The sequence below is a fragment of the Stegostoma tigrinum genome, chromosome 32 (assembly GCF_030684315.1).
Source record: "Stegostoma tigrinum isolate sSteTig4 chromosome 32, sSteTig4.hap1, whole genome shotgun sequence".
NCBI classification, from domain to species: domain Eukaryota; kingdom Metazoa; phylum Chordata; class Chondrichthyes; order Orectolobiformes; family Stegostomatidae; genus Stegostoma; species Stegostoma tigrinum.
This window is the reverse complement of record NC_081385.1, coordinates 30,174,635-30,201,645: the sequence shown is the minus strand read 5'-3', so window position 1 is coordinate 30,201,645 and position 27,011 is coordinate 30,174,635. Positions and strand designations below refer to the sequence as shown.

The window sequence follows — 27,011 nt, the reverse complement described above, 5'->3', positions numbered from 1 at the left end:
ACTATCAAAAGACTGAACAGGTTTGGTTCTTTTTATTTTGTAAAGGTTAAATAGGATAGTAATAGAAAAATGCTTTCACGTGTGATAGAGAGTCAAAAAATATAAATTCAGCCTGGAATTCAGAAGAAACCTTTACCCCAAGAGTATGTGCAGTTTGCCACCAAAGAGTTGTTGATGTAAATAGCATAGTCAAGGGAAAGCTTACTGAGTACATGATGAGGGAAGGAACAGAAGATTTTGCCGGTAGGGTGCAATGAAATCAATAGAATGGAAGGTGGATCATGTGGAATTTAAATGCCAATTGGATGAACTGCTTCTGTGCTTTAAATGCTATGTAATGTTGCACCAGGGAACCATCCAAGTAATTTTAAAACAATTATATATGGTGGAAAATCTCAGTGAAGCCACAGGGGTAATGACATAGATCGGCCAAGCAGATACAAGGGAATCTTTACAGTGTTTTTTTTTGTTGTATTCTTGTATTATCTTTTTAAGATGATTTTTCCTGAACATGTGCATCCTTGGGAAAATTGCTCCTTTCCATATTTATTCACATGGTATGGGCCTGGCTAGGCGAGCGTTTATTGTCTATTGCTAATTTCCCAGAATATGGTGGTGGTAGTGGTTGAGAGCTGCCATATTAAACCACTCCAGTCCTTGTCCTTTAAGGATAGCCACAGTACTGTTAGGGAGGGAGTGTCAGATTTTGACCCAATGACAGTGAAGGAATGCCAATTTAGATCAAAGTTAGGATAGTGTCTATCTTGGAGAAGAACCTTTCAGTGACGGTACTCCAATGTATGTGCTGCGCTCATACTTTGACTGGTAGGGGTTGCAGGTTTGGAAAGTACTGTTGGAGGAGCCTTGGTGAGTTACTATCACCGATCTGGGTAGATTGGATTGTGTGGATACAGTGAATGGCCAGAACACATACTTGTTTGTGTTCAAATCAGTTCAGAGAAGTTTGCCTCTCTGGTTTCTTGTTATTTAGCAAATTAGCCCCTATTTATCTGTCAGACTACCCATCTACTCTCTCCTCTGCCTGTTTCTGTCCCCTGACCTTACTTGCCTCCAGAAACATCTAACAACTGGTGAGGTACATTGATAGTTCTTAAAATAAAGCAGTGAAAAATTAGTACAGGTGTAAAGTGCAGGTATATATTTGATAACTTTGAAAATTTTGGATGCAGTCGCTGCCTATTTTAGGCCAAGTCTGATTTTGCACCCCGCTAATGTGTAGGTTTGTTGGTAGATGCATGCAAATAAGGTTAACATTGATGCACTGATGTAATATACTCAACTTCCCATTCTATCTCGTGTATTCTTAACATTGCCCTCTCGGATATAAGCTGGGCTTCCAGATTTGTGAACTGCTGTGTTGTGTACACTGTTAGGTTTAAGCAGCTTGCTATAGAGGTGTTTATTTTGTAAGGCTATTACTCCATGTTTTAATTATTGGATTGTTGTGTTTGGTTTTAAGGACCTTTTGTGATGATTGATATACTGTCGACATTTTCTGCAACGATTCCAACAGAAGCATCTAATGTTGCTCCATGGGCATTTTTCTATTTTTACCAACTTGGAAAAGGAGAATGCCAAGCACTGTACCCCCTCTGGTAGGATTTACTGGCGGGGGTTTACCGGTGTTCATCAGGAGAGTTTTGAATATGGAGAATGTTATCAAATATGCTTCAACTGGACAAGACAATCACTGCCTACTGGAAGATATGGAGAGGGTATCAAATTCTCCATTCCTTCCACAGATAGCTAGGGTACTAACATCATTTGATTACTTCCTCTTGGCTTGCGTGTGGTAATTCAAGGTGATGAAACCCCCATGTGCCTTACTTCCTGGAACGGGGTATCCTGCCCCAATATGAATCAGGCTGTCCTGAGGCGCCACTCCTTAAAGGCATTGCTTTAGATAAGCAACTGTGCTGCATTGCATTAGGGATAGAGTAGATGCCTACCTCTTAAAGATGCGATTATTTGTGTGGTGTCTAACAGCATGAATTCCCCTTCACCTCACTTCCCCAAACTGTGTAAGCTTCCAATGAGCTATTCTTCACGTGTGGAACTTGCCCGTTATGGCGAAAGTTGCTGCCTGGTTTGGCAGGGTGTAGCAGCTAAGAAGTTCAAGCTTCTACCCAAGGGAGGTCTTGCATAACCCATCTCCTGCTGGCCCTGGGTAAAGTGAAAAAGTTTTGTTGAAATCATGGATAGCACTGAACTGAACAAGCCACCCTTGCAGCTGCTTATCATGTGAAAGGCGGCAAGGAGGTAACATTAAATGAACAAATAGTCAATGGGCAGGAAGACCGTGAAGAATCTTACCTCCAAGTGGAGGCAGCAGGGTCACTCTAACCTCCAGGCTGCTTAAATAGCTCTCCCACCTCATTCGCCATGGAGAAGATATTAACTTCCTTACTTATGAAACATATTTGGCTGTTCTGGAGATGAAATTACTTTGTGCCTCACAAATCACTAAGTTCCCAGGAAAAACTAAATGGTGTCAATTGCTTGAAGGAGCACTGCTTGTGACTGACTACATTGGGAAACAAGTGTGCTGCTCATTGCAATGACTGCTGTCTGGTCCCATATAGCAATTATTTAAATGTTGCCACCAAACTCCACATCCACCCTTGGGTCTTATTGCAGAGCTATTTCTTGTTTGTTAAGTTAACCTAAGTTCCATTTTTAGTTGTGTTGCAGTGTGATGAGAAAAGGAGCTGTTTGCTGTGTATTACAGCTAGAGAAAAGTTATCCTCTGTTTGAGAAGCTGTTGCTATGGTAATAAATTCCCCTGAGTGCCCAAATGTTAAACATGATCAATGTTTATCAGGACTGAGAATCCCTCTGCTGGCTCACAGCCCTCATTGCACCTTGATGCTGAAGTGAAAGCTGGTTAATTTTGGCCAGAGGGTGAAAACTACCCCAAATAGAGGTAGTCTATTCATTTAAAAGTCCAAATTTAACACACAGTTTTGTTCCTAGTTGCTGATTGCTGTAATTTGATGTGGCCTGAAGTTGTTGAGTCAGAAATCTGTAGCTCGCGTACTAGCAACATTTGTCAGCATTTTCAGGGAATGGTATGTGTGGAAACATGCATTTCCAGTGAAAGCATGGTCTGACCACAGAGCAGCCCCATGCAGTATGCTTCAGGGCTCAAAGGATGAGGTCACACAGGCTTTCTGTGTCAGTGGAGGATTTTTTGCAGTGGGGTTTGGAGAGAGGGGGAGCATGGTGGGAATGTCCAGAGGAGGAAGACTTTTGTATCCCTACAGTAGACAAAAGTCGGCCAAGTTGCTCTTCTGCTCTTTGATCCTGTAGCAGCTGGAGCTGCTCTCACTGTTATCATCAACACATTCCTTATCCAGAATTGAGCAATGTCTTAACCCAGAATAAAAACAGAATGAACTGTGGATGCTGTAAATCAGAAACGAAAGCAGAAGTTGCTGGAAAAGCTCAGCAGGTCTGGCAGCATCTGTGGAGAGAAATCAAAGTTGATATTTTGAGTTTGGTGATCCTTCCTCAGACTAAGGACCAAAAATGTTAACTCTGATTTCCCTTCACAGATGCTGCTAAACCTGCTGAGCTTTTCCAGCAACTTCTGTTTTTGTTACTGATTTGCAGCTTCCGCAGCTCTTTTAGTTTTTATTTAGTATTAACTCACTGCCACATCTCTTCCAGGCATTCCCATCTTGAAGGAGTTCTCCTTCTCTTTGTGATGGGATTTCCATGCAAATCCTTTTTCTTGCCCACCATCATTAATTTCATTGTTGCTCCTGGTGTTTGACCCAGTATTTGCTAAAACTCGTTTTCACAGGCACATCACGTTCCTCAGTGATTGCTTCCAGCTCAGACTCACCCCGTATCAATTCCAACTCAAATTTCATCCCTCATGTTTTGAATCCTCCCAGGATCTCTGTGATGTTCAACATTCCACAGACAGCTGCTCACACCTCATCCTGAGATCCACACTCAGTTCCATGAGTCATCACAGCAACATGCTCAATCTCATCATCTTGTTGAGTCCTGTAAGACAGATTCTCACCTCAGTTACTTTTCTATTTGAAGTGAGGTCCTGGGGAATTTTCTGGAATAATTGTTGCTCAAGGGTTGGTGGATAGGGACTGAATTTTCTGAATGAGATCAGGATCCCTGCGTAGCAATCAAATGCAAGCCTCAACTAAGTGTTGTCTTGACAATAGACCCTTGAACATGATTTTTCCTGCAATTGACAATTCAATGCCAGAGAATATATTTGCTGTTCAATTAACAGTTGTGGGCAGAGTGCTGAGGCCAGTCGGAGATCCTCAAGTGGTGACACATCAATAGTTCCACTGACTGAGGAGTAGTTTGTCTTTGAAATAGTGCCGTGAGGTCTTTTCCATCCATCTAAGAGGACAGTTGAAGAATGTTGGTGGAAACACCAGAGGATTTTCCCTTTCAGCTTCAGGTGACCTTTTAGGAGGTGTAGCCATCCTGACCCTTAATCACCAACATAGCCAGAAGGATCTCAGTTCACTAGCAGAAGGAGACCTGCTCTGAAAGGGAAGTCTCTCAATACAACCTTAGAGTTTCATCTGAGATTTCAAACACAAATTCTAGAGGAATGTCGGGCACACAAGCTTCTGGCCTTGAGGTAAATCTGAGGGCAACTGTCATCCACACACCATGCACAGAGACCCAGTTATAAAAGGGGAATATTCAAACAGGATTCAGGGCCAGAGGGGATTAGTTCAGAGTAAGGCCTGGGCCGTTTTAGGCTTTTCGGCCTCATTTGCTTGACTGGACATTGGTTCCCACCTGATGTCGCCTAGAATTGCACTAGTGATGGGGAGCAAGAGGTGAATGTTTGAGATGGAGACTGACCCCTGGGAAGAGGTAACTTGAGGTGAGGCAGGATTGAGGGAATTGGCAAAGGGAGGGTAGAGAAGCCTCCAGTGGAGCAGGGTGGTGCTGCATTGGTTAACATCATGTCCCCAAAGTGTGTTGCCCCATTCAAGGACTGAATAATATAAGCATGTCATGTCATGGCAGTGACCATTCTCATGCTTTGTATAGTCTGTCAATGGAAGGTTGATGATGCCTAAGCACAATGTTTAGCACAGGGCCTTCTTCAATGGTCTTTCCCTCAGAAACATTGCATGTATGCCTAGAGATTAAGCACACCTATGCTCATGACCTTATTTCATTTCAGCCTTGCGGGACGAGTTTAGACTGCAGCCAAGTGATGTGGTGGTGGCACTGGGAGAACAGGCAGAAATAGAATGCCTGCCACCTCGAGGCTATCCAGAGCCCACTGTCACATGGAAGAAGAATGGAGCACCTCTGAATGAAAAAGACGAGCGCTACAGAGTGAGTCCATCAATTGTTCCATACCTGACCTGGCCCAGCTGTAGAGGACACTAAGGCTTTTTAATGATGTCTGTTACCTGCTGTGAATTGGAAGGGCATTGCAATGTGCAAGGTTCACAAACTCAACCTCAAGAGAAACCAATTGAGGAGAGTTTGTTTCATCTGATGTACCACACCCTCTGTAAGTCGCATCCTCACTTATCTAAACCAGGAAATTTGCACAGTACAGACAAAATTTAACCAGTCTGTGTTTGCAATTTCTAAAACAAAATGCCTCCTGTTGGCGGTGACTCCATAGCTGGGCAGCTCTTGCTGTACAGTCTTGAGTATGCTCATAGCCACACCAATAATAATTGAAGATATTTGGTTTAGCTTTTAACACAGATCATTCGCGCTTGCTAGGCATGACATACATAAATACTAAGAGAAGAAAGAAATATGTTCAAGTCAGGAGTCTCTTTTGCATGACGTGGGAGCTTGGGAGCTCATAGTTCGTTGGGATTTCCTGCAAGGATAAATTTGAAGATCAGCCAAGTTCATATTAAATGGTATGGTAGCCTCAATGAGCTGAACGATCTGCTTCTGCTTTTTTTTGTATCTTTCTTGTTTCATTTTAACAGCAAACACCTATTCTTCTCCAAATTGAGAAAACTTTGACTTTTGACTTCTTTTTTAAAACAATGTTGAACAATTTATCACATTGAACATAAGAACATTGATAGACAACTGGTCTAATCAAAAAATATGATACCGTGACTCAAATTCTGGGAATCCCAGGAAATGCAACTTATACTGCTGAATAAGTTGACTGATCCGCTGTTTTGTAACTGCAGCTGTCCTTTTTCTATTAATGAATCTTGTGCTGTACCTGTTTAACGAGGGAATGTCATCAGGAAAGCTTTTGCCGTTTTGGACTTTGCTTCAGCTCCATGTTTTGGCTTCTCCTGCAGATCACTGTCAGCAAACTCATCATTTCCCAAACTCACTGGAGTGATTCGGGAGTGTACATCTGTGTAGCAATGAATAAAGTGGGACATCGGGAGAGTAGGGCTGCACATGTGTCCATACTAGGTAGGAGCAAACTTACAATTAATACCAGCGTGCAAAACCCCTTCACTAAATATTGAGAATAAAGTTGGTAGTAACAAGGATATGTGTTATTAGAATGATGTGTGATGACAAGCATGCAAGATTACTCCATTGGACATGGGAATGACTGGATATTCTGTTTTGGTAATATTGATGAAATGTTGGTGAACTTCTGGAGAACTCCGTTCTCAGCTTTCAGCAATGTAATGGGATCCATTTGAACAATTAGACATTGCCTCAATCTGCCGTTGCCAACACGGCACTGCCTCCCTACTACCTTTTGAGTGTTTCACAATAAACCAGTGGGTCAAACCCCTCTTCTATATATTGAATGTAGATAAGATTCCAGCTTCTAACTCATCCAGTGCCTGAATCTACCACAATGCTGTTGTAGTTCAGATTTTGTATTAAAATGTGAATCACTCCCCAGTCGAGCAGCTGTCATTTAGCCTGGGTTTAAGAAGTGGGGGAAGGTGCAGCTTGGATTCACTTCCTTCTGTTGGCAACCCCGTAACTCTGTTTCTATCACACTCCAGAAAAGCCAACCTTTGTCCAGAGGCCGAGTGATGTGACAGTAAGAGCTGGGGATACCGTGACATTTTCCTGCGAGGTCCGTGGTGACCCAATGCCGCGTGTACACTGGTTGAAGGAAAATGGCAACCTTCCCACAGGGAGGTGAGTGAGGATTGGCTCTAATTGCTGTGAGCCCAGGTCACGAACTCGAATGTACTCCTCAAATTAAAGCCCATTTATTTGACTGTTGCTCCAGAACAATTTGGAAAGGAAACAAAAAATAAAGTTGTATTTGCAATCATCCATATCCTCAGCACTCTCAAATGCTTTATTGCCAATAGAGTACATTGGAAATTTAGTCATATGATATTGTAGGAAAAAATGCAGGCAGAATTATCAAGTGTTAGGGACGCCTATATTTGAGAGACACAAGATGGCCGGCAGCTAAACTATCCCTCTATCCCTGGCTGACAAGTGGTTAAACAGAATTAAAAGCCTGCTCCAGCATTTAAGTGAGACATAATGATTCCTTTGGGAGGGGGAGCTTGTTGTTCCGAGTCAAAAGGGAGCCTTGCACTCACAACAGCTGCAAAAAGATTTGTTACAGACAGCTTGATAAGAAACATTCACGGACAGATTTGTAAGATTTGTAGCAAACATTGAGGGGAAAATGAACTCCTGCAAAAACAAACACAAATGAACCAATGGGATTATGGTTCACAAAATAAAATCCAGAAGACCAAACAAGTACATGAAATTACCATAGTGATTGATTCTAGTCTCATTAATGAAAGGATGTTGTCCCATTAGGTGAACAGAGTTAGTAAGGACAAGGCATGTTCCTCCCAGTGGGAGGACACTTCAGCTATCAAAGGCATTTGGTGTCAGATCTTCTGGTAAACGTTCTCCAAGGTTGACTTCAGGACACACAATAACACAGAGCAAGATCATGTCACATGACAGATGACCCCGCCACACAACACACACACACACACACACACACACACACACACACACACACACACACACACACACACACACAGAAATAAATATACAGGGTGAATTTGCATTTGCAGATTTGTATTTGCGGATTCGATTTTGTTCAAAAAGCACACAGTTTGTAGATACAGTCAGTCAGTGGGGCATACTATAAATTTCTGCTTTGGAAATAAAACCAGTTTGACTCCAGGTTAAAACATAGACAGATTCTAAATAAGGCCTCACACCTAAAATGCATTGTCTGACCTGAGATGTCATCTCTTGCATAGACTGATAAAATGTTTAGTTATCTTGAGGCAATGACTTGAAAGAAATACTGGGATTTGCGTTTTAATCAATTGAAACCTGTATCTCCTTTCCAACTGATTAAAGATGTGACAGGAGGGAGTCAGCCAGCTATTTTAGGTTTATTCAATACGTTCACATCAGTTGTGTAAATGCTTTCATCTTTTGCATCTAAATTCTGTGTCTTCATACTTCTTCTCTCACTATACCTGAGGAAGGAGCAAAGCTTCGAAAGCTAGTGTATTCAAGTACAACAACAAAAACAGAAGTTGCTGGAAAAGCTCAGCAGCTCTGGCGGCATCAGTGAAGGAAAAAGCCAGAGTTAACATTTCGGATCTGTTGACCCTTCCTCAGAGCTGACCCGAAACGTTAACTCCGATACTTTTTTTTTCTTCGCAGATGTTGCCAGACCTGCTGAGCTTTTACAGCAACTTCTGTTTTTGTCTCTGATTCACAGCATCCTCAGTTCTTTTGGTTTTTAATTTGTGTATTCAAATAAACCTGTTAGACTATAACCTGGCGTCATGGGACTTTTGACCTCAGATAATCACAGAGTTGGATTTCAACGTAATTATAAATACACATATATGACAAAATACAAAGTTAACTAAAAACATCAGGGGATTGGATTCAAATATGGATGTGAAAGTCTCAGGAAGCTTTCCTTTATCATTAAAGGAAACCTAGCACATCCTGTAAGAAATAAATTGTTCACAACTCATTAGCTTAAGAGTGCCAACAGTAGGGATAGATATAAAAAAACTTTATGTAAGCCTAACTTTATAATAGTATTAATAATATGAATCTTATAGCAATTAGTAAGAATCAGCTGGCTTTTGTATTTTTTTAAAATTACGACAGTGAGAAAATACAACAAGAGCAACAGAATTTGATAGAGATAGCAAATGAATAGAATGAACAACAGAATTCAAGCAGTCCTTACAGATTAGTAAGTCTGGGACATGTCTGAAGGAATACAGCCAGGAACTTTAGGATGTGAATTAATAGAACGGATGGAAAGATCCCAAGGCCTGGTGATGACAATATCTGTTAAACATCATGAGATCACGGGGAACCTAGGGCTGCTCATAGTAGTATCCATCATCGATTAGGTTTTTCATAGGACTGGATGTATAAGATATTGGGAAGGGCCCAGTAATCATGTTGTATGTGATTATTGTAATAAAAAATGCATAAACATACTGTATCCCACTGTGAAAAGCAGAATGTCATTGACCTCTCTTCCGATCTGAACTAAAGATTGTGGGGATAACTGCGTCTTCACATCAAGGCCAGATTGCACGAGAGTCTCTGGCCCTTTCCCTGAAATGATCCGGTGACTGGTTGAATAAAAACTGCCACGTGCCTGAATTCTGCCTGCCTCCTGAGTCTTTGTCCTTGCTCAGCTGTTTCACGTCTACACCAAGGGATAAAAATTGCTCAGGATACCAGGGAGAAATTAAGTGTCATACAGTCAGAGTCAAACAGCATGGAAACAGACCTTTCGGCCCAACCAGTCCATGCCAAACATAATCCCGAAGTAAACTAGTCCCACCTGCCTGCTCCTGGCTGTCTTCTTTCAAATCATTTTTGGAATCTTTTATGATCAGACCAAGGTTATAAAAGTCTACAGCATGGAAACAGGCCCTTCGGCCCAGTTAGTCCATGCCACCCAGTTTGATCGTTTGATGTCTTATTGACATTGCAGCTCTTCCTCAGTAGCCAAGCTAAAATGAAAACTGTTGCTCTTAGCTTTGGACTTGTTAAAATATTCATTTAGCCTTCACTTATCTTCTAAGATAGCAAGAACTGCTGATGCTGGAGTCAGAGACAACACAGCGTGGAGCTGGAGGAATGCAGCAGACCAGGCCAGCACCAGAGAGTAGCAGAGGGTTAGCTTCTAACATCTGTTTGATTTCGCATGAATAGGGAGGTGCTTTAAAGTTGCTTGGTCCCGTTCAGATTCGACACGACAACATGGGATAGCTCTTGGAGCTGAATATGGAAGGCAGTAAACATTTCTGTCTGTGCTCTGACGATAGTCTTCATCCAACAGGTACGAGGTGAACTCTGACAACACAATGAAGATACATTACAGCACTCTTGATGACGCAGGCCACTACACCTGCCTAGCAGAGAACCTGGTGGGTTCAGCCACTGTGTCCGTCTCTCTCTTTGTGCAAGGTAGGCTTTACATTTGAAATGATTGACTTGTAGCCAATAAGGAGGCTCAGTAAAAGCCTGAAACCATATTCTGCCAAAGATGCTGGTGAAAAAATGACATGAAGCTTTAAAGTTTAATGTGCTTAAAAAAATCTGAATAATAAGGTAAGAGTGATTGTCACATAAGCGACCTCATAAAAGAGTAGGGAGAGGAGTTTAAAGATCCTTGGCTGCCATGTTAGTTTTGTACAGCTATTCGTTAAAAATGCATAACAGTATTTGACGAGAATTATTAAAATCCTGACAATACTGAAACCATGAAATTTGGTCCATGTGCTTAGGCTGGTGGATTTAAATGGGCTAAGGAAGAGTAGCAGAAGGTATAAGTTCTGTCAGCATAGTACTGGATTAGAATGAAGGATTTCATGTTTCACAAAATGTATGTAACCATTGCAGTAAGTTGCTGGTTCACGCTGTGAGTTCAGAATCACTTTAAATCTTAAAAAGGGAGCTAGACAGGCCTGTGGCTGGCACAACAGCATGTGGAGGTTTGCTAGATTTTTTTATAACCCATTCATGGAATGACGACATTGATGGCTAGGGCAGCATTTATTGCCCATCCCTAATTGCCCAGACGGCAGTTAAGAGGCAACCACATTGCTGTGGGACTGGAGTCACATGTAGGCCAGACCAGGTAAGGATAGCAGTTTCCTTCCCTGAAGGACATTAGTGAACCAGATGGGTTTTATCTGACAATCAGCAATGGATTCATTGTCATCATTAAACTCTTAATTCCAGATTCTCTTTTACTAAATTCAATTCGACCGTCTGCCATGGTGAGTTTCGAATCCAAGTTCCCAGAGCATTACCTGGGTTTCTGGATGAACAGTTCCGCAATAATACCACAAGGGCATCACCTCTCTCTGTGGGGAGATGGCATATCCAGTAACCATGGTTTTCTTGAACTTGAGTGCTTGCTTTCAGAGATTGAAGAGGATGTTTTGAATTCTCCTTCCCTTAAATTATTTTTTATTCACCTCATGTCTCTCAGAAAGACCCATGGTTACTTTTTTGAGGAGACACAGTGCACCAAGGTGACAGGAAACAGACTTGATGGACCAATTAGACCTTTCTTATCCTCTATTCTGTATGTTTAAAATGGACCAAGTTCAATACAGAAACATTAAGTCCAAACAGTCAATGTTGAAAATACCCATCAAGGTTGGAAAGGAGGGATATTCTGGATGTGAGTTTGCTCGCTGAGCTGGAAGGTTAGTTTTCAGACGTTTCGTCACCATTCTAGGTAACATCATCAGTGAGCCTCCGACGAAGCGCTAGTGTTATGTCCCGCTTTCTATATATCTGTTTAGGAGGGATATTATTATGCTTGCAGTAGATCCCACATTGCCCCAACTAGTTCATGATTTGAGTTTTTATTACCTTTTAGATGCTGTTGATTCAGGTTGGAGAGACAAGGAGAAAGACACTCACCGGGAACTGTCGGATGCTAGGATTTACCTTGACAATGTGACTGTCCTTCCATCATCTGCACATGCCTATCTCCACTGGAAGGTGGGTGTTGGTTTCTATGCCTAACTTTCAAGAACTTACTATTTTACTCTGTATCTGATTGCTACTGGGCTCATTCCGTACCGAGTGCACTGTAAGTCTGCAGTGAAGGGACTAAGGTATGGTAGCCAAATTCAGTAATGACCCTATGATAAGTTGTAAAGTAAGTTGTCAAAAGGAGGTTACTAAAACAGGCAGACAGGTTAAGTGAGTGGACGAAAATGTGGCAAATGATGTATAATGTGGGAGATGTCCACTTTGGCAGGAAGAATAATAAAGCAGTGTATTGTCTAATTGGTGAGAAATTGCAAAGCTCTGAGATGCAGAGGGATCTGAGTATTCTGGTGCATTAATTGCAAAAGATTAGTGTGTGGGTACAACAAGTAATTAGGAAAATAAGTAGAACATTATTATTTGTCAAGAGGGGAATTTAATACAAATGTACAGATGTTATGTTTTGGTAGATGACAGTTATAGCCATCTTCAGGGGAGGCAAAGGTGCCATGTCGTTATCACTAAACTGTTAATTCAGAGATCCAGATAATGTGCAGGGGACCTGGGTTTGAATCCTGCCATGGTGGGTGGGAGAAATTGAATTCAACAAAAAGAAAAAAAATCTAGAGTTAGGAGTCTAATGTTGACCATGAACCAATGTCAATTATTGGCAAAAAAAATCTGATTCACTAAAAACTTTCAGGGAAGGAAACTGGTGTCCTTAGCTGGTCTGGCTTGCACTTAATGTGACTCCAGACCCACAGCAATGTACTTGATTCTTAACTGCTCTCTGATATGGCCTAGCAAGCTACTCGGGTGGAATAAACACAAGAAAGCTTGGGCCACATGACATTGACTAAGATTGCAATCAGATTGTCCATGATCTTATTGATTGGTGGAGCGAGCACAGGGGCTGAATGACCTACATCTGTTCCTAATTTGTATGTCCATGATGCAATCCCTGAGAGTGTGGTGCAGGGAGGTTCAATCATGTTCGTCTGCTGGGAATTAGACAGTTGCGTGAAAAGGAAGAATGCACAGTGTTTGGTGGATAAGGCAAGAGAATGCTTCTAGCTGAATCGCTAACTCTGAGAGTTCGTGCTTTAGTGCTTCAACAATTCTATAGTTCTGTATTTCCCGAAGTGCTTTCTTATTTGGGAAATGAGTGAAAATTTTGGCGTTCCTCAAATTTGAAGATTAGATCAGTAGCTAATCAAGTCCCTAAGGAGATAAAGTAAATGAGAATAATTCAACTTGATTGTATGTTCGTTTTGACACAGCAAGCATTTGAGTGAACTTATGTAAAAGAGACTCTTCTACTCCTTATTGTAAAGCAAATCATAAAGACATTACTTGCTTCAGGATCTTAACCCTACATTTAGTTTATGATGTAGTTAAATTATATATACCTCAAGGGAGCTTTAACCTTCATTAAACCCAATATCAAACATGTTCATTATTCATTGCATTGTTCATTATTCATTATATGCTGGCATGGAACCTCACATTGTACTCAGGATTGCACATTGGGATATCTTGGGACTTGACCAAAGCAGACTGAGGGTTGCTACTTCTGGGAATATTGGCAGCAGAACAGTGGGGAGTGTTCAGAAGAGAATCGGGAGGAGTACTGATTTAACATGTTCCCTTTGCTGTGAAATGTAGGAGCAGTAAGCCCAGAAAACTCTGGATGTGTAGGAAAATTCAGAACTGGTTGAAATGGGAAAGAGAAGCATACAACATGTACAAGGGGAGGAAATCAACAGAGACCATAGTGGAGTATAGAATGTTGAGGGGGCATAAATAGGAGAGGAAAGAGAGAGCATGTAAAAGCACCAGTGGGCGAAGTTAAGGAGAGTCCAAGATATCCTACAAGTACTTTGAGGGGAAGACAATAACAACGTGAAGGAACCAAGAGAAAAATCTGTGCGTGTAGCTGGAGGACATTGGTAAAGTTAGACAGAATCATAGAATCCCCTACAGTGTAGAAGCTGGCCATTCACCCCATCAAGTCCACACCACCTCTCGAAAGAGCATCCCACCTAGACCCACCGTCTGCCAACCGATGCCTGTAGCCCTGCATTTCCATGACTAATCTACCTAGCCTACACAGCCCCTGGCCACTATGGGCAATTTAGCATGGCCAATCCACGCTACCCTATATATCTTTGGATTGTGGGAGGAAACTGGAGCATACTGCAGAAACCCACTCAGACAGGGGGAGAATGTGAAAACTCCACACAGACATTCACCTGAGGGTGGGATCACACCTGGGTGCCTGGTGTGTGAGGCAGCATTGCTAACCACTGAGCACCGTGCTCTCCAAGTGTTAAGTGAGTACTTCACATCTGTCTTCACTTGGGAGAAGGAGAATGTAGGCACAGAATTTGAAAATATGGACGGTGAGGTCCTTGAGCAGATTAATATTGGGAGTCGGGGGGTAATGAAGGTTTCCATGAGCTTAAAAGTAGACAGGTCCCCAACTCTGGATGAGTCGTATCCAAGGTTGCAATGGGAGATGAGGGAGAAAATCACTGGGGCCCCGACTCAAATATTTAATTCTTCTCTTGCCACAGGAAAGATGCCAGAAGACTGGAGGACAATTAATGTGCTTCCACTATTCAAGAAAGGCGCTAGAGTTGAATAAGGGAATTGCAGGCCAGTGAGCATTAGGGAAAAAGTTGGAAAAAATTCTGAAGGAGAAATTCAGTCTCTGTTTGAAGAGGCAAGATTTGATGAGGAATAGTCAGCATGGCTTTGTCAGAGGGAGGTTATGGTAGCAAATCTGTTTGAACTTTTTAAGGAGGAGACCACTTGTGCAGATGAGGGTAGGGCAGTGGATGTATTTTGTACGGATTTCAGTAAGGTCTTTGACAATGTCCCACATGGGTGACTGATAAAAAAGGTGATAAAAAAGGCCCATGAGATCCAGGGTAACAACAAATTAGATTGAAACTTGACTTAGTGGCACTTGACAGATGGTGTTGATAGAAGGCTATTTGTGAGACTGGAGCCCATTATGCAGTGCTGTAGTACAGGGATCAGAGCTGGGTCCCTTATTGTTCATGATGTATATAGATGTTGTAGATATGCATCTAAAGGGGATGACAAGCAAACTTGGAGATGATACAAAGATTGACCGGGTGGTTGACAGTGAGAAAGAAGGTCTAAAGCATAGAAATATATAAATAGAGGTGGGCAAATCAGCAGCAGATGGTATTTAACCCAGATAAGTATAAGGTAATGCACTTTGGAAGAAGTAACAATACAAGACAAGTAACAAGACAAGGGAGTGCTCAATGACAAGTAAAACACTAGTCGGCTCAGCAGAACAGAGAGATCTTTGGGATGCTTATCCACAGATACATGCAGATGGCTAGACAAGTTAATAGCGTAGTTAGGAAGCCATAAGGGGTTCTTGTCTTTATCAATTGAGGCATAGGTATAAAAGGAGGCAAATTATGTTGGAGCTGTACAGAACTTTGGTTAGGCCAAAGCTGGAGTATTGTGCAGTTTTGGCCATTGCGCAATAGGAAGAATGTGGTTGCACTGGGGTGCAAAGGAGATGTACCAGATGTTGACTGGGATGGGCCATTTTAGCCGTGAAGAGGGCCTGAATAGGCTCAGGTTGTTTTGTATGGAGCAGAGAAGGTTGAGCGGACCCCTGATTGAAGAGTATAAGATTATGAAGAGCATGAACTGGGTAGAGAGCAAATTGCAAGGTAACCATGAAATAGTAACCAGGACATGGAAATGGTTGGATATTGATAGAATTTTATCCCTCATACTACAACATTTCACAAGTTCAATTTTGCCTTGGCAATCCTAGTCATTCCATGTGAATTTTCTCTTTGAGGCCAAGTATTTAAGCCTAATGGTCAAAACCATTTGTCTTACCCAATGGTTTACTCAACTACACAAAACTCATTCCGTTTTCTCTCCTATCTGGCTTTGACAGGTTATTTCCCCATCTCAAAACATTGAGGGATTTATAGTTTCCTTTCGTTTTTTGATGCCTTTGCCTGTGGAATGGATGGAGCAGCAGGTTACCTATCCCCTCGAGAGAAGCACGGTGCTGACTTCCCTGAAGAGGGGCTACATGTATGAGTTCAAGGTTCAGGCATACAGTGCTAGGTTCCGCAGTCCAGACAGCAACACGGTGCATGGAAAGGTTCCTGAGGAAGGTGAGATTTCTACCTACAATGGGGTAATAGCAGTTAGGGGAGATTGGGGCTAGACTGTTCATGTCTAGAACGTACACACATACTTGAAATACAGGCCAAGGAGTTTTGTGGCCTCTCTCCAGTACTCTGATGCTGTAATAGTGTGGTTCAGTTGATAACACGCTTGATTCTGAGTCAGAAGGTTGTGTTAAAATCCCATTCAAACATTTGTATGAAGAGTTTTGGCAGATGCTTCAATGCAGCACTGGATGAATTCAACATTGTTAAAGGTGCCTTTCTCAGATATGAAGTTAGCCCAGTGGTGGAAATCTCTCCTTTTTGTGATTAAGTGTTGGGTGTGCCTGTAAGGTGCATAATGCACCCAATGACATGACCATCGCCTCATTGGAAGCTGACTGGTGAGTGGCAGCAAGTTTCTCAGCCTATCACAGACTTTAACACTGGTGTCTTGTGTCACTTCTGATTGGCTGACAGGCTCTGTGTCATAACCACCAGTCGAGGCCTAGTCCGCAGTCCTGTGGCATAAAGGGCAAGTTATTTTTATCTTTTTGTTGTGAGTTTGGGTTTGCGGGGCAAGGGTTTTGCAGGGGAGGTGGACAATGGAAAAGACATCAGCATAGCTTCCAGACAACATTTCCTATCTTCCCATTCTTGCCTGTAATCTGATCAGGGAAAATGGAGCTCCACCTACCTACCAACTCCAGTAGGTCACTGCAGTTTTTCAGCCGGGAAACTAGCCAACTTTCTTGCCTGTTGGGGAGGCAGAGGATTAGAGAGATGGTGAGGTGAGGCACTAAAATGTACTCTAATTGACCAGCTAAGCATCTTATTTAGTGGCCAGTTGAAAAAGCCCTCCCAGCGATCTTCTTGCCCAAAACATAATTGAGCTGCAGCAAAAAGGTGAAGTGTATCTGGCCAGGCCAAATTACCCAATTATTTCCCATTCACACCACCTCCAGGACGGAGGGAGTCCACCTCCTATGCCTTTGCTCGACCTGCTTGCTTTTCAGTGGACCTCTTTTGCAACCATAATCTAACACACTCAACCAATTCACATTCAGTCAATTCTGACAAGTAACAATGGAATAACAACCAATTCTTCTTTTCATGTTGGCTGTGAGTTAAGTATTGGCCAGGATGCTGGGGTAAATCTGTTCTACTTCGAAATAATGCAATGGGGTTATGTATATCCACCCAAGTAGACCAATGGTGCTTTGGTTTAATTCAACAACTGAAAGATAGAATCTCAAACGGTGTAACGCTTCCTCTGTGCTGCACTCGATCAGCCAAGAATTTTGTGTTCATGCCTGCAGTGAGACTTCAATCCAGAACCTTATAACTGAGAGAAAACCATTGCCATCAATAGAGTTACTTCCAACTCTATTTAAACAGCTCTTGGCATTTTGCAAAGTAGAAAATAGTATTTCGCCCTCAAACAACATCACAAAATTAGATTATCTGATTGTAAACACATAGCATTTGAATTTTCATTGTGCAATTTAATGCAAGTTCTTTCTTACTTTGCATCTGCGTTTCTATTCATATTCTAGGATGTCACTAGAGTTGTCATGTCAGTGTTTTGTTTTAAATATCTTGTATTACTAAGACTCCTTTTGGACAGTTGTCCCAACATCAGTAGAATAAGTGAACATCAAAGGTACAGGAGGTATAACTGAAGCAGCTACAGCCTGAGAATTCTGCTACAATTAACTCATTTCCTGACTCCCTACTGACTACTTTCTAAACAGCACAATTCAGGAGTGTAATGGAATATTCTCTAGGTTCCTGAGTGAGTCCAGCTTCAACAACACTCAAGAAGCTCAATGCCGCTCAGAACAAAGCAACCTGGTTGTTTGCTAGCCCATCCTCCACTGCGAACATTCAATTCCTTCACCACTGACATACAATTCCCTGCAACATTCCTTCAATTCTCTTTCATCAGCACCTTCCATACCTACACCATCTACCATCTTGGTAGACAACGGTAGCAGATGGTAACACCACTGCCCTTGTAAACCACATGACATCCTGACTGTAACTGGGTCAAAATCTTGGAACTTTCTTCCAAAAGCACTATTTTGGTACTTAGACCACTTTGACTACAGCAGTTCAAGAAGGCAGCTCATCGTCATCATCTTCAGGAGAACAAATGCGGCTCTAGTCAGCGATAGCAGAATCTCATGAAAGAATTTTTAAAAAGCAGAAATATCAGTTCTAGATGATTTGTTCTCTTTTCCTGTGGTCTGATTTTTAGCATGCTTATGGTGATAGATACAGGAGCACAGCATTTGGGAATTCCAGGTGCAGACCCACATTGAATGTCAATATTTTGGAGCTTTCCAAAGGGTAATCCTCATGCATTATATTTTTAAAAGTGATTCATTCTTGAGAATCTATCTTTCACTGTCAGGTTGGACATTTCTTGCTCATATGTGAGGGCTTGGTATTTGCTGTTAACCTGGTGTCTCCTGTGTTTTACATTCAGTGCCAGATGCTGCTCCCCATAGCGTGATTGTAGCAACGACAGAAAGTAGGAATGGCAGTATTGTGATCAGCTGGGAACCCCCTCCTCCCGAGTCTCACAACGGCATCATTAAAGGTTACAAGGTATGATTACAAACTGATAAGGAATGCAATGTGTACAGTGAATCTGAGCCAATTAGGGCCCTGAAAACATCTAATCAGTTCCACTGTGAGGAATAAAATTCAATTAAGAAATCTGGAATTTGGGAAAAAGTTAACGTCAATGTCAGTGTGAAGTAATAGGTTAACAGCATGAGCCTAGGAGGTCAGGATGGAAATGTGATGGAAGATGACATGAGTGAGGCAGAGCTGGACAGAGATCTCACAGGGGAAAAACTCTGAGCAGTAAGGAGTTAGTCTGTAAGTAAAAGGCGATTGTTAAAATATACATAAACTACGGCAAAGGCATTTAAGGGACAATGAGACCCTGAGAACTCAAACCAAAAGACCAAACAATGAGATTATCAATATTAATAGGTTATTAAAGGAGTGGCTATCTTTGATCAGTTACAAATATAAATTTGTTATTTTAAAAATGTATTACTCACTTGAGGTGTTTTAAAATCTTTAAATAGTTTTCATGCATGTGTTTTCTTTCAAGTGTGTAAGCCCTCTTTCATCATTAGAGTCATAATTACTTTTCTTCTCCATTTGGCCCCTGAGATTTCCTCATAGTGCATATTGGGTGAGTGTTTGTATCGATGGTATCAGGTGACATGAGCATACGAGGTAGAATGGGAAGTGGGTGGGAATAAGGAGTGAAGGTTAGAAAGCCTTCTATAAAACTGACGTCTGCGAGAACTGAAATGGCCTTCAAGAGTGAGGAGGGATTTCTTCAGCCGCAGAGTGGGGAGCCTGTGAAATTAAAAACCGAAAGAACTGCAGAAGATATAAACTTGGAACAAAAACAAAGTTGCTGGGCAAACTCAGCAGGTCTGGCAGCACTTGAGTTCTGAGGAAGGGTCACCGGACCCGAAATGTTAACTCTGTTTTCTCCTTCACAGATGCTACCAGACTTGCTGACTTTTTCCAGCAACTTTGTTTTTGTTCTTTCTTTGTCTAAGCCTGGGATTCAGTGCTGGTGGGCACAGATCTGTCGCTGTATAACACTGGGGTACAGTACCGGTGGGGACAGGTCTGTCACTGTATAACGCTGGGGTACAGTACTGGTGCGGACAGGTCTGTTACTGTAAAACACTGGGGCACAGTACTGGTGGGGACAAGTCTGTCACTGTATAACACTCGGGCACAGTAGTGCAGGGGACAGGTCTGCCGCTGTATAACACTGGGGTACAGTACTGGTGGGGACAGGTCTGTCACTGTATAACACTGGGGCGCAGTACTGCAGGGGACAGGTCTGTCACTGTATAACACTGGGGCATAGTACTGGTGGGGACAGTTCTGTCACTGTATAACACTGGGGTACGGTACTTCGGGGGCAGGTCTGTCACTGTATAACACTGAGGTACGGTACTGGTGGGGACATGGCTGTCACTGTATAACACTGAGGTACAGTACCGGTGGGGGACAGGTCTGTCATTGTATAACACTGGGGTACAGTACCGGTCGGGACAGGTCTGTCGCTGTATAACACTGGGGCACAGTACTGCAGGGGACAGGTCTGTCACTGTATAACACTGGGGTACAGTACTGCATGGGACAGGTCTGTCACTGTATAACACTGGGGTACGGTGCTGCAGGGGGCAGGTCTGTCACTGTATAACACTGAGGTACAGTACCGGTGCGGGACAGGTCTGTCGCTGTATAACACTGGGGTACAGTACTGGTGGGGACAGGTCTGTCGCTGTATAACACTGGGGTACAGTACAGCAGGGAGCAGGTCTGTCACTGTATAACACTGAGGTACGGTACTGCAGGGGACAGGTCTGTCACTGTATAACACTGGGATACAGTACTGTAGCGGACAGGTCTGTCGCTGTATCACACTGGGGTACAGTATTGCATGGGACAGGTCTGTCACTGTATAACACTGGGGTATGGTGCTGCAGGGGGTAGGTCTGTCACTGTATAACACTGAGGTACAGTACCGGTGCGGGACAGGTCTGTCGCTGTATAACACTGGGGTACAGTACTGGTGGGGACAGGTCTGTCGCTGTATAACACTGGGGTACAGTACTGTAGGGGACAGGTCTGTCACTGTATAACACTGGGGTACAGCATTGATGGAACAGTCTGACACTTTGTAAATAAGGGGTACAGTACTGGTGGGGACAGATCTGTCAATCTATAACACTGGGTTTCGAAACCGAAAGAACTGCGGATGCTGTAAATTCGGAGTAAAAACAAAGTTGCTGGACGAAGTCAGCAGGTCTGGCAGCGCTTGAGTTCTGAGGAAGGGTCACCGGACCCGAAATGATAACTCAGTATTTTTTTCCTTCACAGTTGCTGCCGGACCTGCTGAGCTTTTCCAGCAACTTTGTTTTTGTTGAGCTTGTGAAATTCTCTGCTCTGGAAAGTGGTTGAGGCAAAACCATTGAATGCTTTCAAGTCGATAAATATACTTCTTAGGGCTAAAGGGATCCAAGGATATGTGAGAAAGCTGGAACAGGACACTGAGTTGGATGATCAGCCATGATCAGATTGAATGGCAGAGCAGGTTTAAAGGGCCAAATGGCCTACTCCTGCTCCTAGTTTCTGTGCTTCTGTATTTAAAGCTGGCTGAATTGACACACTATCCTTTGTGACTGCCTCTAGCGTCAGCAGATCTGACATGATCACCACCACCCTACCCTACCTCAGAATAAATATTGCTTGAAACCAGGCCAATTATGCAGATGATGGTGAGAGAGGGGCAGCAACAACAGGTTCTTGACTTCCAGATCCGGCCTCAATGGTGGTTCACAGTGATGGGGTCAATAGCACCGACTTCCTGATTCAGGAAGGATTTACAGGAGCTACAATGTATCCTCCACCACCCACTGTGCCAATGTCACCAGGACTTGGTGAGAACAAAGGGAGAATTTGAAGTAGACAGACCCAGGACTCGTGCGCTCCCAGTAGTCCCTGAGTAACATAGGTCATATTCATGCAATCTTTAAATAGTTGCCATAATTCAATAAACTTCATATTGTGTAACTGCGCAACACTCTTCTCATTAGACCAGAAAGATCGATATCCTAGTTCACATTAGATCACGTTGGGCCTGACGGAATCCACGCAGAAGTTACCGTATCTTTAAAGTGCACAATCAAAGATCCAGTCCTATCTTTACAACATGTCAGTGAAAGAATCAGTGAAGCAAATATTATTTATGTTAATCCATGATAATCTCATCAGACATCACACAGAGACACCAAATCTTCTCACAAATCCAGAAGCAAAATACTGTGGGTAGTGGGAATCAGGGCAGAAACAGAAAACACTGGAAATATTCAGCAATTCTTCCAGTGTCTGTGGAGAGTAACAGAGTTAATGTTTCAGTTTGCAACTTTTTCATTTGGGTTCTGATTAATTAAATTATCTCTGCACAGATACTATCAGACATCCAGGCTGTTTATAGAATTTCTGTTTTGAACGCAGTTCGTGTCACAATGTGTAACAGCCATTTCATAGCAGTTCCTGTCCTTAGCTGGACATTTCTAAATATTTATTCTTTACTTTATACTTTGAGACATACCCTCTTAGATTTTGTGTAACAATTCACAAACTTAAGTGTATAATTACACACACATTTCTATTTTAAATTAAGATGGGTTTTCATAGTTGAGGAAACATGAAAAATTGGAATTGTAGTACAGATCAAGGTCATTTGCAGACAATAAGATCGGGCCTGGAACAGTTATTAAGAAAAGAAAGAAGAAACCGTATTCCATCCAATTACAAGTGGATGCAGCATTATCTAGTCAGTTCTTCAGCAGAAAATTACAGATCTTTGTCATGTAGTTTTTAACGTGCTACATATATTTTAGGGAAGAGTTCATCTTCTGTTCTTGTACAATGGACCTTGACTTAGTAATGGCATTTGGTTCAATGCTGTCGTAGATCATCCCCAGAAACACAACAGCTAAAGGCTCCTCACAGCGCAGTCTCCCCTCACATTGCAGACACAATGCAGTCTAGATGACTGCTTTGCAAAACTCCAATGTTCTGTCTGTAAAAAATAACTGTGAGTTCCCATTTTGCTGCCACTTCAATACACTGTGTTCCCCAACCAACATCTCTGTCTCAGGCCTACTGCAGTGCTCCAGTGCAGCTCACCTTACAGCCTTCCGGACTCCATGTTGGCTTTAACAATTTTAGAGCAAGAACACACCCTTCCTTGTTTAAGACCTACCCACTACCTTAGGTTTTGTCATGAAATAACTTGTTTACATCATAGCCAACCCATTTGCACCTACTCATCATCATAGAATCCCTACAGTGTGGAAACAGGTCCTTTGGCCACCAAGTCCACACTGACCCTCAGAGCATCCCACCCAGACCCACGCCCCTAATCTACAAATCCCTGAACGCTATGGGCAATTTAGCGTGGCCAATCCACCTAGCCTGCATACCTTTGGATTGTGGGAGGAAACAGGAACACCCGGAGGAAACGCACACAGATACAGGGAAAACTTGCAAACTCCACACAGAAAGCTGCCCGAGGGTGGAATCAAACTCTGGTCCCTGGTGTGGTGAGGCAGCAGTGCTAACCACTGAGCCACCGTGCTGCCCCACTGGCCCCATTATTACCTATATAGTTTCTCTTCTTCCCCGGCTTAATGTAAACGATCCATTTGTCTGCTGACCCTTTTTCTCTCTCTCTTGTCCTGCTATCCACCTCTCAGCTCAATCCTTTTCCCCCCATTCCCCAACATCCCTGTTTTCTCTCCGTAGGTCCTACCAGAACAATTGAGCAATTCTCCAGAAATTTCTATTTTTGTTGTTTCAGATCTCTAGCATCTGCTATTCTTTATTATATTTCAGCTTAAAATTTTGTTTGAAAATGGTACATAGACTAAGATATGACAATGACAGTGGCAAACTGGTTTCCTCACATCTAGTCCCCCACAACAGAATACCATGTGTATCACAAAAATAGACAAAACCACACCACTTCCATAGAAACTGACTAACCTAATGTTCTGTGAGGCATAAATTACTCCTGAGAGATTCCCATCTAGTTCCAACTGCTGGAAAATATCAGCTTTGAAGTTGAGTGCTGAAAATTGCTGGGCTTTTGTCACCCAGCTTGGACCCTGCTGAATATCTGTGGCAATGCCATCATGACTTTGTCAGCACCATGCCTGATGCCTTGTTTTGGATGTTGCCAGTGTTGGAGGGATTGAGCTGTAAGGAGAGGCTGAATAGGCTGGGGCTATTTTCCCTGGAACTTTGGAGGCTGAGGACTGACCTTCTAGTGGTTTATAAAATCATGAGGGCATTGACAGGGTAAATAGTCAAAGTTATTTTGCCAGAGTAGGGGAGTCCAAAACTGGAGGCCATGGGTTTAAATTGAAAGAGGTGAGATTTAAAAGGGAGCCAAAAGGCAACTTTCTCACGCAGACGCTGGTGTGTAGATGGAATGAGCTGCCAGAGGAAGTGGTAGAGAATGGTACAATTGCAGCATTTAAAAGGCATCTGGATGGGTGTATGAAAAGGAAGGGTTTAGAGGGATATATGCCAAATGCTGGCAACTGGGACTAGATTAATTTGGGATATCTGGTCGACGTGGCTGAGTTGGACCAAGAGGTCTGTTTTTGTGCTGTACATCTTCGTGACTTGAGGACTCATTGAATATTGTACCCTCAGAAGACAACATTCAAAGAAACCAAAGTGAGGAAAACAAAATAAAATGAGCTGAAATTATAAATAAGGGTCAACCAATGTTGCAGAACATACCTGGGGCTCAAAAGCACCATGACAACCAATAATAAATCAAGTTTGTTGTACCTTAATCCATCATTCTGAACTCCTGTGAAGCAAAGAGCTACACTATGAATCTTTATTTCAGCACAATGAGCAAGATGATTACCATTGAACAGACCTGTCTTCCATGGTAAGTGTCAGCCAATCCCTTACTATTTTCATGCCAAGTGAATGCTGGTACTAAGCCCTCATACTTAACAAGCAGATACTTCAGTGACTGAATTCCAGTTGAATATTTCCAGATAATGAAATGTGAGGCTGGATGATTTTTTCTTGGATTCTCCAGCATCTGCAGTTCCCATTATCACTGAGTATTTCCAGAACTCTCTGCGGATGAGGACAAAGGCTTGATGCAGCACCCTTATTAATCAACCGAGGAAATGCGCACTGATTGTCAAATAAACAAAAATCCCAGAACTGCACTGTAGCATCATCTTTATCTGCAGAGAGTTATCTTGAAATCTGGTGAATACTTGTTAGGAATTCTGCCTTGTCTACTTGTGGAGGTGACAAGTCCATTTGTAGTATCATTTCTATTGCCTAGCTCACTCAGCTCAGTCCAGGGACCTTCCCTCCTGATTTTGGTCGTCCCTGGATAAACAGACTCAGAGTCACTGCAGGAGTGTCAGAGAGGGAGACTGGCCAACCTCTTAGATCGCCATTAATCTAATGATCATTTTTGTATACTTTATATGTCTCAGAGCTATGTAGAGAAAACACTAGATTCTGCATGTGAAATAGATTTTATTTACAGTAATTTCCATACTCCTAGCTCTGGCTTCCAGCCCTTCCCACAGTAGTTTGCTATTTTTTTGAAACTATAGCTTAACCAATCAAGCACAGAAAACATCAAGAGTAAACAGACTTGCAAAATCAAACGCAGTAAAATGAGGAAAGATTAAATCGACTGGGACTGTGCTCATTGGAATTTAGAAGAATGAAGGGGGTGATCTTATAGGTTGTTTCTTCTGGTGGATGAAACTAGAACTAGAGGCATAGTCTCAAAATAAGCGGCAGCAGATTCAGGACTGAGTTGAGGAGGAACTTCTTCTCCCAAAGGGTTGCGAATCTGTGGAATTGTCTGCCCAGTGATTAGCTGAAGGTACCTTGTTGAACGTTTTTAATGCAAAGATGGACTTCTGAACAGTGAAGGAATTCAGGTTTATGGTGAGTGGGTGGGTAGTTGGAGCTGAGTCCAGGAAAAAATCAGCCATGGTCTTATTGAATGGGGGCCAGATGGCCTACTCCTGCTCCTATTTCTTAATGTTCTTCTGTTCTTATAAATTAAACACTAGGTTTTGAGTTTGCAGTGGTATGTGCTTCAATTTCAGCTTTTCCTTTTGGCCCTTCTGTAGTGATTCACTGCATTTGTATTAGCAGTCAGAAGGGCTTAATAGGGAAAATAACACTTCCCTGCTGCCTACACATGTAGAGAAATCACGGGGACAATGTCTACAGATGTCTTCCCATTAATTGAATAGACAGTCACGGGCACAGATCCTGACAATTAAATTATGCAAACTTGGAAGATCAGGCCCTCCTCAGTCACAGCTTCCACATGAGAACATTCCCCCATTAGGGACAACCTTATGGCCAGGGTTTTCCTCAGAGTGACTCCCTGCTTTGATTGAAATGTGCTCGAAAACCCTGGGTTGGATTTCCCCATTGGTCCCCTAATGGTCGGGCTGAATTGAGGGTCTAGAGGGAAACAGTCACTCATTGTGGCAATTTCTGGAATAGCCAGAGGGTGGCTCATCATTGAGTTAACACGATGAGTGGGCTCCCAAGGCTGAAAGGCCAATCAGAGACTTCAAAGCTGAGAAGCAGCATTGACATGCTGTGGGAAGTATTGATTGATTGATTTATTGTTGTCGCGTGTATGAGATCCCCCAGTGAAAAGTGTTGTTTTGTGTGCTAGACAGGTGGAATGTACCATATAAAGTGCATCAGGGTAACTGAACTGATGCTACAGAATGCAGTGTCACAGCCACGGAGACGGTGCAGAGAGACAGATCAGCACTTGAGAGGTCTGTTCAAAAGTCTGATAACAGTGGGGAAGAAGTTGTTCTTAAACCTGTCCATATGTGTATTGAAACTTTTATATCTTCTGCCCGACAGAAGAAGGTGGACGAGAGTATAGATGGGGTGGGAGGGGCCTTTGATGATGTTAGTTGCTTTCCTGAGGCAGCGGGAAGTATAAATGGAGTCAATGGATGGAAGGCTGGTCTGCATGAAGGACTGGGCTGTGTCCATAACTCTCTTTAGTAAATGAGAGAGGGGACATTTCAGAATGAAGTTGTCCCATTTGAACCATTTCTCCACTTCAATAAAATATTGTCTCTTAAAGTTATGCCATCAGTCTTGAGGTTTTGGCTCTAATCACACACCTTACCCCCTTTTGAATGTGATTCGACATCACATCCAGACAGCAAAGCAGACCACCATCGCATCAAGGAGAATGTG

The 27,011-nt window shown here is 42.6% G+C and overlaps 1 protein-coding gene across 2 annotated transcripts in view; it reads left to right on the top strand.

The window, feature by feature from the left end:
- Positions 1–27,011, top strand: part of robo4 (roundabout, axon guidance receptor, homolog 4 (Drosophila)) — a 157,701-nt gene that overhangs the window by 64,048 nt on the left and 66,642 nt on the right. For both annotated transcript variants that reach the window (XM_048562405.2, XM_048562406.2), the window contains exons 3-9: positions 5,204–5,361; positions 6,312–6,432; positions 6,987–7,125; positions 10,304–10,431; positions 11,858–11,982; positions 15,932–16,157; positions 18,643–18,764. In XM_048562405.2, coding sequence (XP_048418362.2) covers positions 5,204–5,361; positions 6,312–6,432; positions 6,987–7,125; positions 10,304–10,431; positions 11,858–11,982; positions 15,932–16,157; positions 18,643–18,764 — 1,019 coding nt within the window. The remainder of the gene's footprint in view (positions 1–5,203; positions 5,362–6,311; positions 6,433–6,986; positions 7,126–10,303; positions 10,432–11,857; positions 11,983–15,931; positions 16,158–18,642; positions 18,765–27,011) is intronic.